The sequence below is a fragment of the Marmota monax genome, unplaced genomic scaffold (genome assembly GCF_021218885.2).
Source record: "Marmota monax isolate L192 unplaced genomic scaffold, Marmota_monax_Labrador192_F-V1.1 WCK01_AAM20220418_F8-fsc00160, whole genome shotgun sequence".
Taxonomy (NCBI): Eukaryota; Metazoa; Chordata; class Mammalia; order Rodentia; family Sciuridae; genus Marmota; species Marmota monax.
Window position 1 is genome coordinate 3,731,042 of NW_026694183.1, and position 19,368 is coordinate 3,750,409.

The 19,368-nt window shown below is 50.6% G+C and overlaps 1 protein-coding gene across 3 annotated transcripts in view; it reads left to right on the forward strand.

Moving 5' to 3' along the window:
• The first annotated feature begins 2,270 nt into the window (after positions 1-2,270).
• The window catches only part of Pla2g4c (phospholipase A2 group IVC), a 31,254-nt gene continuing 14,156 nt past the window's right edge, over positions 2,271-19,368 (forward strand). Inside the window, exons 1-9 of one of the 3 annotated variants that reach the window (XM_046465904.2) lie at positions 2,271-2,596; positions 6,032-6,223; positions 7,675-7,786; positions 7,988-8,124; positions 11,910-12,102; positions 14,885-15,005; positions 16,036-16,176; positions 17,731-17,784; positions 19,030-19,083. In XM_046465904.2, the coding sequence (XP_046321860.1) occupies positions 6,177-6,223; positions 7,675-7,786; positions 7,988-8,124; positions 11,910-12,102; positions 14,885-15,005; positions 16,036-16,176; positions 17,731-17,784; positions 19,030-19,083 (859 nt within the window). In that variant the 5' untranslated portion in view covers positions 2,271-2,596; positions 6,032-6,176. Of the gene's footprint in view, positions 2,597-4,642; positions 5,012-6,031; positions 6,224-7,674; positions 7,787-7,987; positions 8,125-11,909; positions 12,103-14,884; positions 15,006-16,035; positions 16,177-17,730; positions 17,785-19,029; positions 19,084-19,368 lie in introns of those variants that run through there. The other 2 variants (XR_006856525.2, XM_046465903.2) reach the window with 2 other exon arrangements.

Here is a 19,368-nt window from a genome sequence, read left to right on the forward strand (position 1 = left end):
CCAGATCCCCAGAGCAGGCTTGCATTGCCCTGGGGCCTGGGGCACCTGATTCTGTGAGATGCACCCACACTTTCCAATCAGCTCCCTTGTCTCTTCAATTGTCTGAGATCAGCTTTTTTGAACCAGGTAAAGATCTCAGCCTTTCTAATGCTCTGAACGTCTCTGAATGACTCAAAGGAGTCACCATCATGGAATTTTGAGGAAAATGCTCGAGAATTAACTGAGAATGATTAAGGATGCCGGCTGTTAACTGATACTTCTGTGTGTCCCTCAGGCTTTACCTACTGACCCTGGAGAGGGGCAGAGCCACTTCCCTACCTTCTCCAGAGGGGAGAACTGAGGCCAGAGAGGAACCTGAGGACCTGGAGCTTCCCACCTTGCCTCCCTACGGAGGGACGGAAAGACAGTCTCCTGGGCTCTGTGTGACCTCTGCTTATCCAGGCTCAGGCCACACAGGAGGCATCTTGGTGAGTGCAAGGAGCAGTGTGGGCAAGGTGGGGTGGAGTGCACAGTGACCCCGGATCACACAGACACTCATGCCACCATAAGACAAAACTGTCTTTTCCTCTGAAGGTTTTGGGAAGCCAGCAGAGATTTCATACAGGAAGTCACATGTCTGATGACCTTTTTATGGGTCCTCTGGCTGCTCTGTGGCTGTGGCCAGGCGTGCTGGGGGCTGAGCATCAGTGGAGTGGGCGGTGGGGGCTGGAGGGGAGCAGGTGGGCAGGATGGGAGGGGGCCAAGCAGCAGGGCGGGAGCTGAACTGGCCAGGCCGCTGTGTGTTTCTGTGTGTCCCTGGTCTGTGTACCTCCTGGACTAGAAGCAGCTGTGAGCACACAGACCTTTCCTGTCTTGGGAGGTCTGCACTCTGCTACCCACGGTCCCAGGCGCCTGGGGAGAGGACTGGGGGTAGAGGGCATCAGGTGGCCTCGGTGCCCCTTGCCCCTCCTCAACCCATCGGCTTCAAGCCTGGAGGCTCTTCCCATGTCTCCTTGGGTGGCCACTCCTGGAGTTCTTTCCAGAAGTTCCCAGATACCCCAGGCCCTCCTCAGCCCCACTGATGAGCCTCTAGCTTTGAGGTGCCTGGGTCCCCTTCACCTCTGGCTCCCTTCCGCAGCTGAAGAAGGACTATCTGGATGGCGTGGGTGACACCCTGGACCTCGTGGTGATCGGCGCCTACCTGGGCCGGGGGAAGCGGGCTGGCCGGTACGGGGGCTTCCTGCTGGCTGCCTATGACGAGGACAGTGAGGAGCTGCAAGCCATTTGCAAGGTCCTGGGGAGGGTGCCCACCACTGAAGCAGGGGAGCCATAGACGAGACTCTGGGGGGACCTGGACCAAGAGTCTCTCACCTCCTCCACGAGGGGATGCGACACAGGGTCGTGGGAGCACCAAGGGATTCGCGTTTCACACACCCGAAGAATGCAGGACCCAGATTTAGATGGTGGCAGTTTTATTAAAGGGGTCCCTCAAAGGGTGCTCTTGGTGGCTCTGTGTAGGGTTTTCTATTGTTTTGATGAGGAGTGTCCTTTCATTGGAGGGTCCCCTTGATTGTTCTCTTTCTCTGACTCAGTTGAAAACATCCAACTTTAAGCCCTTATTCCCGTAATGGATGCGCAATGTGTTTGCTTTCCTGAGCTGTTCCTGTACGTGTTCCTTATCACAAAAGAATTCCTTGGGTTCAGCACAGCTCTCTGGGGTTGACCAATGCTAGGGTCATCCCAAAGCCTGGGGCACCAGCCTACTGTGTGGCATCAGGGACAGTGGGGCCTTCCAGTCAGGTGGCCAGAAACAAAGCAAACTCTGGTGTAGGCTTTCAGCCTGGGCTTGTCTCACCTCCATTGTTTTCCTAGTTGTTTTTTTCTGATTCTATGAGTAATTCTTGCTTCATATAACAAAGTGGGCTGGGGGCCATTTCCCAGCAACAAATTCACAATGAATCAATGAATGGAGATTGCTGTTTTTTTTAGTTTATTTGCTTATTTTTTATTAAAGGGGTCCCTCAAAGGGAATAAAATGAGGCAGAGGTGGCCCTCAGCGTCTGGTGCATTACCTCCCTTAACTCACCCCAGAAATCTGTCGAGTTAGTACAGTTATGATCTCTTATTTTTCAGATAAGGAAACACTTGTCGCTATCAGGATTTGGTTGCCAGCTACAAAGCTCAGCTAGTAGGAGGTAGACTGAGATTTGGCCAGGACTCTCAGCCTCCTAGACTCTGCCTTTACCTGTGCCATCAACAAGCCAGTCCCTGCTTCGCACAACATATTTTCTCCAACCTCCTCCCAGCTCACTCTGGGTAGAGATCAGTGAGCCCTCTGCCCCCTCAACAGCTAAGGGGTGACGAGGCTGCTCATTCAGGGAAGTGCCCACTTTGCAATGCCATCTTCTTATCTGGAGCGTGGCCTCACCAAGGCCCTTATCATGACTTGCCTGGGGGTGGCAGAGCTGTCCTGGGCACAGTGCCAGTCTGCTTCAGTGTGAAAGTTCCCTGCTCTTTAGCAACAGAAAAGGCAACAGCTCGGGTCACTACAGTGGTGCTCAGTGTGGGGCAAGTGAGGGGGCTGGTGCTGCTTCCCTGGCTGACTCTCCTAAGACAGGTAAGCCCTCGCCAAAGGGCCCAGAGGGTTGGTGCCCATATCCATGTCCAGCACTTAGAGGGTGGGGCTGGTACATTGTTCATGGCCTGTGGCCCTCAGAGGTCATTCAATTTCTGCTTTTTATTTTCTTCTCTACAAAATACAAACAAAAGTAGTTTTTTAAAAACCATTTGAGAATTCAATGAGTCACACATAAAAGGCACCTAGAATGGTGCTCTCCCAGATTGGCCATTAGGAAATTGTTAGCCCTAGGCCATCCATGTTGCTGAGTGAACTGTGAGTCCCACTCAATGGTGGAACATTGAGGAGGTGGCAGTATTGTCTTTGAGAAAACAGAGTGTCTGTCCTAATGAAGCAGGAAGAAGTCGAAGTAAACCCTCTGGTTTTGCTTGCTTTTATTTGACTTTGAAAATCGACAGTTTTGGAAGTCACACGACTGAGCAGTGTCATAGGTCTCCCAGTGTCATTGAGCTCTGTGTAGACAACATCTTCCTCATAGAAAGTCCCTGTGCCTCCCCAAGCACACAGCCCCCCAGCCCTCCCCAGGCCTTTCTCATTGATCATTTCAGGAATGTTTCTCCAAAACTAGCAGCACAACATTGATTTACCTCAAACTCCCCTAATCTCCCTCCCACCCTTTAAGACTGATGATTCAAGATAATAATCAGCTGTTTTCCAGATCCACAGATGACCAGTCAGCAGGTTTGGTGAGACCCCCTTCTAGATCACCAGAGAGGGGCCTAGAAGCACAGTCTCAATCATTTCCTGATGTCAACCCTCTTCATTTCTCCTACAGATAAAAGGATCTCAAGGCCTGTGCTGAGTTAGATCGTTTTCCAAGATGCTCCCCAGAGGGATCTTCAATTCCCTTTATTGTGGGACAACTAGGGAAAAGGTCAAGGTTCAGGGGTCTGAGCCATGTCATTGGACTCTACAGCTGGGGCACCTGCTACCCACCCTGTACCCAGTGTTCACAGCTCCCATTCCTGATGTTGCCATCTTGTGGGGTGAATGTCTACCTACTACTTTAGGGGAGTTCCATTTGTTATGGGCCAAACTATATGTGCCTTGGCCAGACAAATCCATCTTACCGTGCGACTGCATTTCATATAAGAAATGCTTCTCGCATGAGAAAACCCAGCCTATGTGACCCAGTTCTTGCTAAAGACACCCTGTTTGGCAACACATAACGGCTAAAAATGTTTTTGACCACTGAGCCACAACCCCAAGCCCTATTTTGTATTTTATTTAGGGACAGGGTCTCACTGAGCTGCTTAGTGCCTTGCTGTTGCTGAACCTGGCTTTGACCTCGAGATTCTCCTGCCTCAGCCTCCTGAGCCTCTGGGATAACCAGCATGCACCACCGCACCAGGCTCTGTTGTTCTTATAAAATGTATTATGAAGAAGTACTTTTTGGCTGTATTCAGTGGTGCACACCTGTAATCTTAGCGTCTCTGGAGGCTGAGACAAGAGGATTGCGAGTTCAAAGTCAGCCTCAGCAAAATTGAGGCACTAAGCAACTCAGTGAGACCCTGTCTCTAAATAAAATACAAAATAGGGCTGGGGAAGTGGCTCAGTGGTTGAGTACCCTGAGTTCAATCTCCAGTACCCCCTGCCCTCAAAAAAGAAGTGCTTTTATAGGTTGTGGATTTTTTTTTTGTTTTGTTTTGTTACCAGGGATTGAACTCGGGCACTAGACCACTGAGTCACATCCGCAGCTCTATTTTGTATTTTATTTAGAGACAGAGTCTCACTGAGTGGCTAGTGCCTCACTTTTCCTGAGGCTGGCTTTGAACTCGTGATCCTCCTGCCTCAGCCTCCCAAGCCACTGTGATTACAGGCCAGTCTGAGCAACTCAGAGTAACCCCGTCTTAAACAAATAAATAAATCAAAGTGCTGGGGAGGCCCATGGGTTTAATCTCTAGGACAGTGAAACAAATAAAAAATAATATCTATTTTTCAGTGATACTCAGTAAATCTGCGAGAAGAAAAGATTACTGGCAGCAAAACATGAGCAAATATCTGAGAGAATTCTGAAAAACAAGAGGAATTGGGGGTGTGGATGGGGACATGGAGTTTGCCCTGTAAGAGAGTTAAAATACATAGCAATTATTTTACAGTACGACACTGTCCTGAGTGCTTAGAGTTCCAAGTGGTTTCAGGATCTATTTTAATTGTAGGTTGGGCTTTTTCAAGTCAGCCTGGAGGCAGTTTCCAAGGGTACACCACACCCAAGTGACCCAGGCAGGTGGCCAAAGATAAAGGCCTTTCTCCTGCCTGATTGGCTGGGCTCTGGCTTCCTCTTGGCTCCTTTAAATGTGGGGTTCAGGCATTTCCCTTGTCCTTGCTTCGCACTGCTGGTTGCTGTTCTCTCCACTCTACTGAGCTCAGGATCTGCTGGGCACCCCACAATCTGTAAGTAGCCACAACTTAAACTTTCCCCTTGTGATTATGTCATGGAAGCCAGCCAGCAAACCCACCCTGAAGGGTGGGTCCCCCTGGGAGGAGCTTACAGATAAGTGATGGAAAACTCCGAAGAATTTCATTCTTAAAAGGCACTAGCACAGGAACAGATCAACTGCTAAACAGAATTTCAAAATATTAAGCCAAGTTTTAAACATTCTACATGGCGTATGGGAGCCCTGTCACCCTGCTAGTCCCCAACCGTTAGTCCCCAACTCCCCTGGTAATTCCTTCCACACAGTTGATTTTACCCACAGAATTTTGTCTTTTTTTCATCCAGTTCCTGCCATGGAGGAGGAGGGTGTTCAGTGGATAAAAGGACACAGGGAGGCTGGCAGTGACCCATATGGTGACCCACTGCCAAGGTCTCTCACAGCTGGTATCTTAGCAGGACATGCAGGGACATGAGATGTCCTCACAGGGGCCTTTCACACAAAAGGGACTTCAGGATTAGGACAAGGCCAGGACTGATGGGGGGGTCAGCCAGCTGACTTTGCAACGCTGGGGTGTGTGGTCTCACCAAGTCGCCCACCCTGCTCATCAGGGAGTGACAGTCTCCTGTACCTCCAGGTAGATGGTGGACAGATGTGGGAGCACAATGACAGTAGACCCGGGATGTGTGTGGGCCACACTCCAGGTGGGCAATGGCTACAGAAATGACAGGTGTGCTCAAGACACACCTTGGCCCCTGGCTTAGCTTCATCCTGGGAATGTCCATGTTACTGTAGATGGTTTGAGGGGACCTCTGTCCTGTGGGTTGAGGAACAGGCCATTAACTGACAAGAACACACTCGGCCCAAAGCCAGGGAGCCCGATGACAGTTCCTCCAAAGAGCTTTCAGCAAATTTGCCAGAGGACTGAGTTACCCTCTCTCCCTCCCGCCACCCACCCCAGGTCTTTGCTGGGTACTGGGATGTTGGTTAGGCAACGAAGCACGCAGGGAGGACAGCTCCAGGATCTGATCTGTTCTAGGGAACCCTCATCTGGAATCGTCCCCCCAGCTAGAGGTCCCTCCGGAACCCAAACCGTCTTCTTCAACCTGTTGCCAAACGGGAAGTGGGCGTGCGGCGATCAAGGAAAACATTTCAAATAAAATAGATAGAGGCCATTATACAAGATGAGCTGCGGGCAGCCCTGCACATCATCCCCACACAATGAAAACAGGTGAGTCACATGCAATTTAATGCTTTGTAACTGTATTGTAAAAAGTAGATGGAAATAGGTGGCGGGTGTTAATTGTTTTGTCTACTTAGTTTTTTATTGCACAAAAATACAGGCGCCATAAAATTGCCCCTTGAAGCCATTTTAAAGTGAATCATCTGGTGACACTGAGAACATACCAATGTGGTCCAACCACCGCCTCCACCTCACTCTGGCCATTTTTGAAGCTGAGTCTGTACCATGGAGTGTCACTCATTGCTCTCCATCCCAACCCTGGCACCTATGGGCGGCTTCCTGTCTCTGGATCTGCCTGTACAGGTGGATCAAGCAGGATCTGGCCCTTGCCTGCGGTGGTGTTTCCAACCTGGGCCACAGGTTCTTCAGGGCTGAGCCATGTCTCCACGTGTGGCTGGAACTCACTATGCTCAGTTGTTGTCACTTGGTAGACTTTTGGGTTGTGTTCCTCTGTCAGTTGTTACAGGAAGTGCTGCTGTGAACGCGGGTACACACTTTTTTCAGGAACGCCTGTTTCCAGGTCTTTTCACTGTGCACCTGGGAATGAAGCTGCTGGACCATGTGGCAATTCTGTTCGACACTGGGGGCTGCTAAGCTGTTTCCACTGTGGCTGCACCTTGCCCTTTCTTTCTTTCTTTGGTACCAGGAATTGAACTCTGGGGCACTTGACCCACATCCCAGTCCTATTTTGTATTTTCTTTAGAGACAGGGTCTCACTGAGTTGCTTAGCGCCTTGCTTTTGCTGACTGGCTTTGAACTTGCAATCTGCCTGCCTCAGCCTCCAGAGCCCCTGGGATTTCAGGGGTGCATCACCATGCCTAGCCATGCTATTAATCTTAATAATCTACTGAAGAATTCCTTTGGTATCCACAAGGGACTGGTTCCAGGACCACCATCAACCCCCCCAAATCCCTGGATGCTCCAATATAGTTTATGAAATATAATATAATTAATAATAATATAATGTAATCATAATACAAAACGGTGTAGTGTTGGTACATAACCTGAGCACACCTTCGCGTGGACAGTAAATCATCCCCAATGACTCCAAAGCCTGATACAATGTAAATGCTGTCACCTTGTATCTTCAGGGAATAATGGCAAGAAAAACGTATATACATCCTCAGTTTCCCCTGTGTCTGACCTGAGGTTGGTGGAATTTGCAGACGTGGAGCCTGCCGATGCTGAGGGCTAATTGAATTTATACTCATTTGATCCAAAATATTGTAATTGTAGCGAGTCATCCCTGAGAGAGCTGCAGTTCTTTGTTCTGCCTGTTCCATGTGCTCTCTGCACCTTTGCTCCATCACCTCCCGGCTGGTGGCTGGTGGCTGGTGGCTACCCCCGGCCGCCGTCATGCTGGATAAACTGGATAGTTTTATTCATTTTCTCTCAGGGCGAAGCTTCTCAAGTGTTTTGTTCCTTTTCCTCCCTGTCAGCTCTGGGGTTTTCATCATCCCCGGGCTCCAGGAAGAAGAGAGGGTGGCGGTGCAGAAACGCAGCCACCAGGTGCTGAGGGCTCTACACGGACTGTGCATCCAGGCAGAGCAGGTGAGGACAGGGAGGCTCCGGGCCCACGATGCCCCTGTGCAGGGTTCTGGGGTGCCTCTCAGCCCCGCGGGGCAGGGGCGGAAATAGGAGGACACCCACCTGCACCTCCACAGTGGTGGCAACAGACACAGGTTACCCCTGCCCAAGGGACAGCTTCGTCCCCAGGCGCAGACCCTCTAACTGGCCTTTCCTGATGCCCAGGCTCCAGTCATTGCTGTGCTGTGCTCTGGCGGAGGGCTGCGCGCCCACATCGCCTGCCTCGGGGTCCTGAGCGAGCTGAGGCGACACGGGCTGCTGGATGTCGTCACTTACCTCGCGGGTGTCTCAGGGTCCACTTGGTGAGTTGGCTGCACTTCTGATTGGTCAGGAGGGTGAAGAAGGTTTTCCCTTCTGATAACTAAATGTGTGCTGTCTTTTCTTTTTCTGTTTTTTTTTTTTTAACCCATTAAGTCACAAGTTTTCAGTTTTGTAAAAATTCGATAAATTTTGCCCTGGTGTATTAAAATAGGTTGGAAATAAAATTTAGATCGTATGTATTATTATTATAATTATACACAATCATTTTTATTATATAATTAGTAGATATGTTGTCTATTATATGCTATACTAAGGTTTTTTTTTTTTTTTTAAATGCCACGAATCTAACCCAGGGGAGCTCAAATACCCTGAGCCATATCCCCAGCCCTTTTTATTATTTAAAGACAAGATCTCACTGAGTTCCTTAGGGCCTCACTAAGTTGCTGAGGCTGGCTTTGAACTTGAGATCCTCTCACCTCAGCCTCCTGAGTGGCTGGGATTACAGATGTGTGCCATGGCACTCAGCTCTCTTTAAGTTTTTATGCGTGTTTGACATCTGGGAAGCTGGGACTCACTGGGTTAAGTGTCAGATAATAATGATATGTCTGCATGTGGTGCAGTGTGAAGCTTTGGCATCTGGGTGCATTGTGTGATTATCCCTCAGGATGCTTAGATCATCCACCCGTCTCCAATATGCATCAATTCTGGTGGTTGAGAACATTTCCAGTCCTCTCTCCTGGCTATTTTGAATGACACGATACAGTCTCACTGCCTGGACCCCCCTGTGTGATGGAACACCAGGACTCACTCCTCTCTGGCAGTAACTCTTTCCTGTTACCAGCCTCTGCCCAGTCCCTGCCTCCCCACCCTCCCACTCTCTGGTGACCACTGTCCTGATGTTTCCTGCGCTCTTCCTCAAGCCTCCATCACCACTGGGTGTCCCACGAATTGCGTGCATTCTGACACTGTCTACCCAGAGTGGCGTGGGATCCCATCAGCAAAAGGGGCTGAGCCCCACAGGACTGGCTCCATGTCACACACCAAGTTCTGCGCCACCAGGACTTCTGAGGGACTGGCTATAAATTCCCATGACCTCCTCCTCGGGTTCCACAATTTCCTAGGACAGCTCCCAGAGCTCAGGAACAACTTTGCTTCCATTTACAAGTTATTGTGAAGCAGAGAACTTAGGAACAGCCAGAGGAAGAGGTGCACAGGGCAGGGGCTGGGGGCCGGGGAGCACCATGCCCTCCGAGCACACTCTCTCCCTGCATCTCCATGAGTTCCGCAGCCCAGGAGGTCTCTGAACCCTGTGGTTTAGGGTTTATGGAGGTTTCATCACAGAGACATGATTGATGAAATTATTGCCCATTGGGGATTGAACCCAATATCCAGCCCCTCTTGTCCCCAGCCCTGGAGGTGTGGATCTGGGCTGAAAGTTCCAGGCTTTGGTCTTCCTGGTGACCAGTCCCATCCTGAAGCTGTTAGAAGCCCTGGGCCAAGAGTCATTTCATTAGAACAGAAGGGACAACTTTGTTCTTGTCATCAGGAACTCCCAAGGGCATTAGGGGCTCTGTGCCAGCAATAGGCCACAAACACTGAACTGCTTCCCTGGACCACAGAAGGCCTGGGACAAGCAGTGTGGTAAGTGCCTGTGATGAACCTTCACGTCCATGAGTGGTTTTATGCTTCAGGTGGATGAGACGAATACAGCTGCTCGAGACTCCCCTGCCTTTATGACAGAGCACTGCATTAGGTCTGGGGGACTTGCTCACTCTGGAGGCCCCAGATGGCAGGGATGAAGGGGACTCAGAGCCTGCTCCTATGCCCAGGGCAGACCTTCGTCCACCTGGGCACGTTTTCTGTGCGGGAGGTGAAGCTGGACTGGCTGGGGGCTGAGTGAGAGAGGAGGTTAATGACGGATGGCAAGAACCAGCGTGAAGAACAGGGACACAGAGCTCAGGGGCGAGGCTGGTCCTGCCTCTCACACCTAAGAGCCCCAGGTTCCCAGCCACAGGGCACAGGGCTTAGCCGAACTGCCCTGTGGCTACCCCCAGGTAGCGCTGCTGCCCCAGGAGAGGCAACATCTCCTTCAGGGTGCAGGTGCTGCAGCCTGTGGGTGGGAGGAAGCCTTAAATTCCTGGAGCTGTCCTTTGTGAGCTGTTATGCGCCCCATGTCACCTCCTTGGGCCTTGGTTTCCACAAATGTCAGAGAGGTTAACAGGCTTGAGGGCTGTTGTAAACAAGGTGACAATGGTAAGCAATGCATCCCATAGAAACACAGCCTAAGCTGCACCTTTTATTTAAATTTTCAAGCCGGGTGCAGTGGTGCCAAGCCTATAGTCCCAGTACTAGTGAGGCTGAAGTAGGAGGATCACTTAGAGTCCAGGAGTTGGAGACCAGATTGGGCAACCCAGGGAGACCCTGTTTCAAAAAATAGTATTAAGCTGGGCATGGTAGCACACATCTGTGACACAGCGACTCTGGAGGCTGAGGCAAGAGGTTTGCAAGTTCGAGGCCAGCCTCAGCAACTTCATGAGGCCCTCTCTCAAAATAAATATGAAAAGGACTTGGGATGTGGCTCAGTGGTAAAGGGTTCCTGGATTCAATTCCCAGGACAATAAATTAATTAATAACAATAAAATTTTCTAGTAGCGTTGTTTGAAAGAGCTGTAACAAACTGTAACAGTGTGTCTTCTTTTTAACCCAACACTTCTGAGACCTTAGTGGTCTGGCACGAGGTCAGTACAAATGCTAGTAAGCAGATTTTTCTTTCCTCTCTCAGACTCTCTTTGAGAGTCGTGCACAGTTCACACTCAGCACTTTCCAGTGTGGAAGCTCGAGCCCTGTTGGAAGTGACCGTGAATGTGCAGCTGAGAAGCAGTGTTCCAGACCCACCTCTTTCCAAAGGTGCTTCCGCTTCCCAGGAACCAAGGGGAATTTAAATTGGAAAAATTAATTCAACTTGGGGCTGGGGTTGTGGCTCAGTGACAGAGCGCTTGCCTGGAACATGTGATATACTGGGCTCAATCCTCAGCATCACATAAAAATAGATTAAAAAAAGGCATCATGTCCATCTATAACTAATATGTATATTAAAAATTTTTTAAAAAGCTAATTAAAATTAAGTACAATTGAGAATCCAATTCTTAAGTCACAGTTGTCATATTTCAAGGGCTCAAGAGCTGCGTGTGGCTGTGCTGAGCACGTTGGACAGGGCCAGGTTGGGCAGCACTCAGGAAGTAGAATACGAACAGCAAAACTATTTATTGACTGAACAAATGGATGTCAAGTCTCCTTACTAGGAATGGTCAGGTGTTCCTCCTTGGAAAAGTCTACCTATCTGGGCTGGTTCTCAGCATGATGCTCTCAGGCACGCTACAGAAGATAATGGGAAGGTGGTCGACTATATGGAAACAATCCAGTTCTACTTCACATTACCTGTGTGATCTTGCAGAAGTTGCTTAATCTCTCTGTGCCTCCGTGTCTTCCTCTGTGAATTGAAGATAATCTTATTACTTTTTGTTGGTTTGTTATAAATATCTACAGATAACACCTGTGACAGTCGCCTATCAACTCTTGATAAATGTTAGTCTGAAAAACGCTATTTGGCTCTCATCAATCGCTTCTGTCTTGCTCTCATTTTCCTGTCTATAAAATGGAACTATCACCCCAGAGGCTGTTTGAAGCCTCCCTTGAGCTTTATGTTCTGCAGTCTTACTTACGTCTCCCAGGAAGGGAGGCCTGCGGGGCTGATGAAGGCCCTCCCAGCCCTCTTGGTCCACAGTCAGGCCCTCCACACAGCCTAGCCTGCTTCCTCTATCCCCAGGGCAATGTCTTCATTTTATGCCAAGGACGGGAACTTGGAAGACATCGAGGCCGAACTGAAACGTCGATTTGACCAGAGGGAGTGGGACAGGCACAGTAGCCTGCAGGAAGCCGTCTGGTCAGCGAAGACGTTGAAGAATTACTCTCTGACTGACTTTTGGGCCTACTTGGTCGTCTCCAAACAAACCCGAGAAGTAAGTCACCCCCAGAGGAGGACCTGGGGCTTCAGGGGTAGGACTAGGGAAGATCTTGGCCAACATGTCCCTTTACACCTTTTAAGGCTTTCAGCCTCCAGATCTGGGTGCCTAGCTCTTGCCTCAAGGCTGAAAGATATTGCTCTGGTTGCAGGTAGCAGAATCAGACTCTGATTCATTTATGCCAAGAATAAAGTAACCTGCTCTCTAGGAAAGATCCCAGGGTGTCTGAGGGCAGCAGGGACCCAAGTTGACTTTCTCTCCTTTGTCCCTGGCTGAGTGTGGGCAGATTGATTTTTCAGCTTCTCCATGAACTTAGTAGAACATGTTTTCCCAGCCCCACAGCAGCCGGGTGTTCACCTCCAGAGCCTCCAACCCCGGGACTGAGCCCCTTGTTGCCTGAAGACACCACCCGGTCATCTGGAGTCAGGGCAGATGCTACCTAGGGTCCAAATGTCCATGGTGCCACGGCGACCTCCATGTGGGGTACAGTTCTCAGAGCAGGAGTGTTAGGGTGACCATGGGGTGGGAGCCCAAAATGAGGTGGTCCTCCAATGGACTCCTGTTTTTACCTGTTGGGTTGGGCTAACACTGTCCCCTTCTTAGACATTGGAGCAAGGGATAGAGAAAGCCTGCACTATGGGATGGTGGCTGAAAAGACTTGTGGGAATAGGATTCTTGCCAGAGTGTCACCTGGGGGACAGGTGTGCCTGAGCAATGACAGAGGGGACCTGTAATAGAGTGAGAATGGAGTCGGGATCTCTCTCTCTCTCTGTCTCTCTGTCTCTCTCTCTCATAGTTTAATCTGCTGCTTTTAAGCTTCACTGAGATGTAATTGATATACACAGTATTGGGACCTGCATGCGTGTTTAACGTGTACATCTAGATGAGTTTGGACAATTGTATGTACTGTGACGCCATTGTCACAATTCAAGGTACAAACGTATCCGTCTCCTCCTAAGACCTCTGTGCTCCGAGGTGCTGGTGTCAGAGGTGCAGGTCAGGGCTCGTCATGGGCCGGTCCCTGGGATTGCACCTGCTGAACTGAGCCAGGTACAGGAGGATCCAGGCAGCATGGCTCCACTTCCGGGAGGCCTCGGGGACAGTCAAACTGTCATTGGCATGTTGGAAATATCAGGGGTCCTGCAACCCCGGAAGTCAATAAGGAACATTCGGGGGCTCATCAGCTCTGTCAGCAGGGCAAGATTTTTTTTCCATGTGCAGAAGGACGCACAGCAATTAAGACCAAAGCAGGCGCACAGAGCAGGCTGTCTGCTGGGCTTTGTCCCTGAGGCAAGGGCACCGGCTTGTTGCCCCTAGGGTGGGGCTGACAGCAAACTTTGGCTCCAACAGCTATTAGGAGAGAGGGCACTTGACCACTAGGCATTAGCATCTGTTGAAATGACCATTGGGTTATTTAAACAAATATATCTTTAGTTGTCCCCACCTCCTTTTGTCCCTTGTGGTAGGAAAGTCCCCCTGGGTGGAGAGCCTTTTGGCACATATACCTTTAGCTCTGAGGGCCAGGTGGCCCCTTCCTTCTCACCACCTGTCTGTCAAGATGCTGTGCATTTTGACCTTCTGTTGTTACCTTCTTGTAACTTTCCACTCTGCTCTCCCCTCCAGCTGCCTCTCCTACATCCAAAGTCATTTTACATTTAAAGTTAAATACTGTATTTTGAAAGTGGACCATGGAGATTTTCTATTTCTCATAAACCAAGGCTGGAACAGTGGCTGCAGGACCTGGGGCAGAGGGGAGGCAGAAATGGGAGCCTGTTGCTCAAAGGATATAAAGTTTCAGTTATGTGAGGCGAGTCAGCCCTGGAGATCCACTGTACAGCGTAGGATCTGCCATTAACAGAACGGCACTGTACCCTCTGAACTCTGTTACAAGCCTGGTGTGGTGGCAGAAGCCTGTAATCACAGTGATTCTGGAGGCTGAGGCAGAAGGATGGCAAGTTCAAGGCCAGCCTCAGCAACTCAACAACCGTGTCTCAAAATAACAATATAAAAAGGATTGCAGATGTGCTCGGTGGTGAAGCAGCCCTGGGTTCAATTCCCAGATACTCCCCTCCAAAATAATATGTTATGAGGCAGACTGTTCCTCCCCCAGTGTGAGCGTTTGAGAAGTTGTGGACACAGGCCCTGTCACCCCTGTCCATGGCTGTTGCCCTCGCAGGTGTATGCAATGTGGGAACTGTGTGGAGGCCCCTTCAGGGATCCCTCATGGGGCAAATCCTTGCTCCCACCTGGTTGCACTCCTGCTGTTCCCAAGGGATTTCCCAACTAAATGTGTGCTTTCAATTCCTGGCCACGCGTGTTGCTGGAACCCCACAAGGACAGACACAGGAAGCCTTGCGTTTGCCCCGCTGATCTTCATCTTGTAAGATGGTTAAACACCCAGGCTTTGCGGTCAGACGGTGGGTGTGGAGACCACGCAGGGCAGTCCACCCCCAGCATTGGACCTCGTGACCACACCAAGCCACCTGCACAAGGTTCAGGGGCAGGGCCAAGGCACACAGGTCAGGCTGCAGTTGATCCTCCCGGGGGCACCCAGGAAAGAGGTGCAGAAAAGATGACGCTTGTGTTTAGAGTCATCCACCGAACGAACACCTGTTGTACACTGAGAGTCGTTTGTTGAAATGGGTTTCCAAAGATGAAAGGGGAGAACGGACATTCCAGCCCAGAGTGACTGTGCAGGGAGGTCCCCATAATGGGAGGAGCCGTGAGGCCAGCCAGGCACCCTCTGCCCTCCAGTCAACCTCGGTGCTTTTCCTCCAAGCTGCAGGGCTCTCATTTGTCCAGCATGAAGACGCTTGTGGACGAGGGGACGATGCCCTACCCAATATTTGCAGCCATTGACAATGACCTCCACTCTGCCTGGCAGAAGGAAAAAAACCAGAGTAAGCCAAACATCGGAGGGAGGGGGAGGTTGGGGGTCCGAAGGCACAGGGTGAAATGCCAGGAAGCGCCTCGGACCTTCCCTCTGGGGAGCCCCGGGGGAGCAAGGGCTCCTCGGAGGGCAGCCAGGACCGGGCGCTCAGGGAGAGGGGGTTCCTAGAAGCCACTTGAGGGCACACGCTGGCTGGCTGGGGATCAGACAGTCCTAACAGGGGCACTGGAGGGCCCGAGCAGGGGGTGGTTCTTGCCTTTCACACCTCGTCTTCCTCCTGGGACCAGGTGCTATGGCTTTCCAGAAGTTCCAATTTAGACCCTGAGATGGAGACCTCCTGACCCAGCTCCCTGAGCAGAACACGCCTCTGTCCACGCAGCAAACACGCCTGATTTCTCCCACCCGGGCGGGGTTCCTGTGCGGGACATCTCCTGGCCTCTCCAGGCTCAGTGGTCCCCAGGGCTGCTGCTCAGTCTCTCTCCTCCCAATGTGGAGCCTGTGTTGTTTCCCCACTGAGGGGTGGAGCCCGTCCTTCCAGAAGGCCCTCCAGCCCAGTCCTTCCCAAGACATCCAAACTGCCTCTCCTCCCCAGAGTCCACGGCCCTCCTCACCACATCTTGGACAGGGTCTCACATCACCTCCTTCCCTGGCTGCCTAGTGGAAGTTTCCAGAACAAAAATCTGATGGTGTGGTTTCCCTCCATGGAGTATCCCAGTGACTCCCTGGCATGCGCAGAGAGCCCTCTGTGTCCCAGCGTCTAGACGTCCCTGCGCTCCAGCTCCGACAGCTGGGACTTGCAGCTGGATGATGGGAGTGGGAGCTTGGGAAGGACTGGCAGCAGGATGTCGTGGGCATAGGAAGCTGCCTCCAGCAGAATAAGGACTCAAAGCTCTGGGGGTGGGATCCCCACCGAGTCTCTGAGGCCACGCAGTCTGGAGACTGTGTCCTGGTTGACAGTCTGTGTTTCAGAGATTTTTTTCCCCTGAGCACCTACTGTGTTTGGCTGTGTGCTGACTGCTCACCCTGTGCTTCCTCCACAGAGACCTGGTTTGAGTTCACCCCTCACCACGCTGGCTACCCTGCGCTCAGGGCCTATGTGGCCGCCACCCACTTTGGAAGCCAATTCAAGGGGGGCAGAATGGTCAGACAAGAGCCGGAGCGAGACCTGACCTTCCTGAGAGGTCAGTACCAGGGTCCGACAGGGATAAGCAGATTATAAAGTGGAGGGGAGATGGGAGTGTCCCTCCTGAGGGTTGAGCTCTGCCCAGCGCCTGTGTTCCTGGAAGGAAAAGAAAGGACTCGGGGGCTTCAGGAATGTGCATTCTTACTTCTGGGTCATCTGTGCCTCTCTGAGGCCTCCTTGATGAGACAGCAGATGACCCAGGAGAGGTGGTTTCATGGCAGGGCTCACATAAGCAGCCTGCTGTGTGTGCAAGAAACCCCTGGCCCTTGACGTTCTGAGACTGGCTTATTTCATTTAGCACGATCTTCTCCACTTGCATTTATTTACCAGCAAATGCTACTATTTTTCTCTATGGCTGAGTAAAACTCTCGTGTGTGTGTGTGTGTGTGTGTGTGTCACATTTTCTTTATCCACTTGTCTGTGAGTGGACGGCTGGGCTGGTTCCATGACTTGATTATTGTGGATTATGCTGTTATGAACTTGATGTGCCGATATCACTAGAGTACTCTGGTTTTAGCCCTTTTGGATGGATACTGAGGAGTGGGAGGGCTGATCATGGGGTGGTTTCATTCCTAGTCTTTTGAGGAATCTGTACACTCCTTCTAGTGCAGTTGTACTAATTTGCAGTCTCACTAGCAATTAATGTGTGGACCGTTTCCCCCACATCCTGACTGCATCTATTCTTATTTGTATTTTATTGGTTGGTCCTGGGGATTAAACCCAGGTACTTTACCACTGAGCCACATCCCAGCCCTTTTTATTTTTTATTTGAGAGGTTTCTCCAAGTTACTGAGGCTGGCTTTGAACTTGCGATCTTCCTGCCTCAGCGTCCGGAGCCACAGGGATTACAGGTGTGCACCACCATATCCAATTTATTACCTGTCTTCTCGATAAGTGCCACTCCTACTAGAGCAAGTTAAAAATCTCAATGTAGTTTTGTTTGCATTTCCTGATTGCCAGGGACGTTGAACCATATATTTGTTGATCATTTGTATTTCTTCTTTTGAGAAAAGTCTGTTTAATTCTTTTATCCATCTGTGGATTGAGTTATTTGGGTTTTTCTTTTTGTGTAGAGTTTTTTGAGTTCTTGTTTTTAAAAAATATTTTATTTTTTAGTTGTAGTTGGACACAATACCTTTATTTTACTTTTATGTGGTGCTGAGAATCGAACCCAGGGCCTTGCACGTGTTAGATGAGCGCTCTACCACTGAGCAACAGCCACAGCCCATTTTTTTGAGTTCTTTATTTTTCCTGGAGATTAATGCTATCTCTGCTCTATCTGATGCAGGTGGCAAAGATCTTTCCCATTCTGTGAGCTCTATTCGCACTCTCAATCATTTCCTTTGCTTTGCAGCAAATTTTTAATTTGATGCTGTCCTGGTATTTGATTCTCGGTTGTAGGTCTTGAGCGTTAGGTGTCCGGTTGAGGAGGTTGGTGTCTGCACTGGTGGGTCGGGTGCTGATCCTGTGCTTCCTTCTAGCAGATGCAAGGTTTGTGCTCTAGTTCCCGGGTCTCTGAGCAACTGTGACTTGACTTCTGTCGTCTCTGTAGGTTTATGGGGAAGTGCTCTAGCCAGCCTTGAAGAAATCAGGAAATTTATTTGGGGTGAGTATTTGGAGAACAGAAGGGTCAAAGCTTCAAGGTATTTTATACAAGGATTTTCACCATACTTTTCCTACACATGGAAGATGAAAGACCTGTGTGTCATTGTCCTTGAAACTGTCTTTCTTGAAATTATTGCCATCTCCTCAGCCTTTATCAGGGGCAGCCAGGGTGATGAGAGTGGCTGAGAGTGCAGGCTGCCTTGGAAGAATTGTTTTCCCAGTTTACACGTGCTGTGTGACCTCTAAAAAGTTACTCAATCTCTCTGTGCCTCAGTTTCTGCATCCATAACATGGGGTGGTAATAGGAGCAGTCATGAGGATTCAGTGAGTTTACCCTGCTCAAGCAGTGGGGACAGGGCCAGGTGGATAAAAGCACTGGGAACACCTGCTCTGTCACACAGTCCTTATGATGTTCCTGAGAAGTGGATGCTATAGTCACTGCATTTTGCTGATATCCATGGAGTCACAGGCCAGTGACTTTCCTTGAGTCATTGGCCAGTGAGCATGGATGCAGGGTCCATGGTGGTTCAAATCCAGGTCTGTGCCTGGATCCACGTCCTTGCTATGTCTCGTGTACTCTGGTGACCCAGGAAAGCTGCTTAAGCTGTGACCCAACGTCTCCCTCCTTGAAGTGGAGACCACAGCAATTCCCAGTCTCCTACAGAAGGTGTGAGGTTTAAATGCCTGATGTGTCTAAGATGCCCAGACCAGAGCCGGACATGTAGCTGGACATGGTGGTCCCGTTGGTTGTCTATGGAAGTATCATTCCTGTTGTTAAGAACTCACATCTGAGCCACTGGCCCTTCCCCAAACACCTACTTTTGGTGTCTCCTGTGTGCCAAGCACTGTTCTAGGTGTCCTGCTTGGATGTTCCTTGACGTCTGTGTTCACCACATGTTAGTTAAAGTTGAGCGGAGCTGCTGTCCCCTCCAACGGCCCAGCATTGGCCATGGCTGGGGGATGGCTCTGAGCTCCGTGCATCTGGAGGGAGTGCTAGGCTTGCTCCCTGGAAACAGGAGAGTCCTCCGGTTTGGTGTTTGCCAATTTCCGTGGTGTAAATTGGGGATGTCAAGGCAGCGTCTGAGCTCACTGAGGGCGGAGTGGAAGGCAGCTCTGAAGAGCCGCAGCAGGGCCTCGCTGGTGGCAGGCGCTGGCAGGAAGGCCTTCCCGGGAGGCCATCTACACGCGTCTTGGGAGCACTGCGCAGCACAGCTGGTGACCCTCTCCTGCCTCTGCTCTCTCGCAGACCAGCTGTCCAGCCTGAGAGAAAAGTTCTCACTGATGTACCATCCCATGGAAGGTAAGTACCCCCCTTGTTGTGAGTCCCTGGGGACGCTGGGCATGGGACCTAGCCGCTGACCTCAGGCTTGACCTGTGCTGATCCTTCAGTGCTCGCTGTCCCCCAGGAACCAGCTCCCCGCCAGCTGTGCAGTTGGGGATGGCTGTGTGTCTGTCTCTAGAGTTCATGGGCTGGGAACGGGATCCTCAGTGCAATGGTGTTGGGAGGTGGGGCCCTAAGAAGTCCTTAGGTCACGAGGACTGTGCCTTCACAGGCTGCTTAATGTCACTCTCCCAGGAGTGGCCT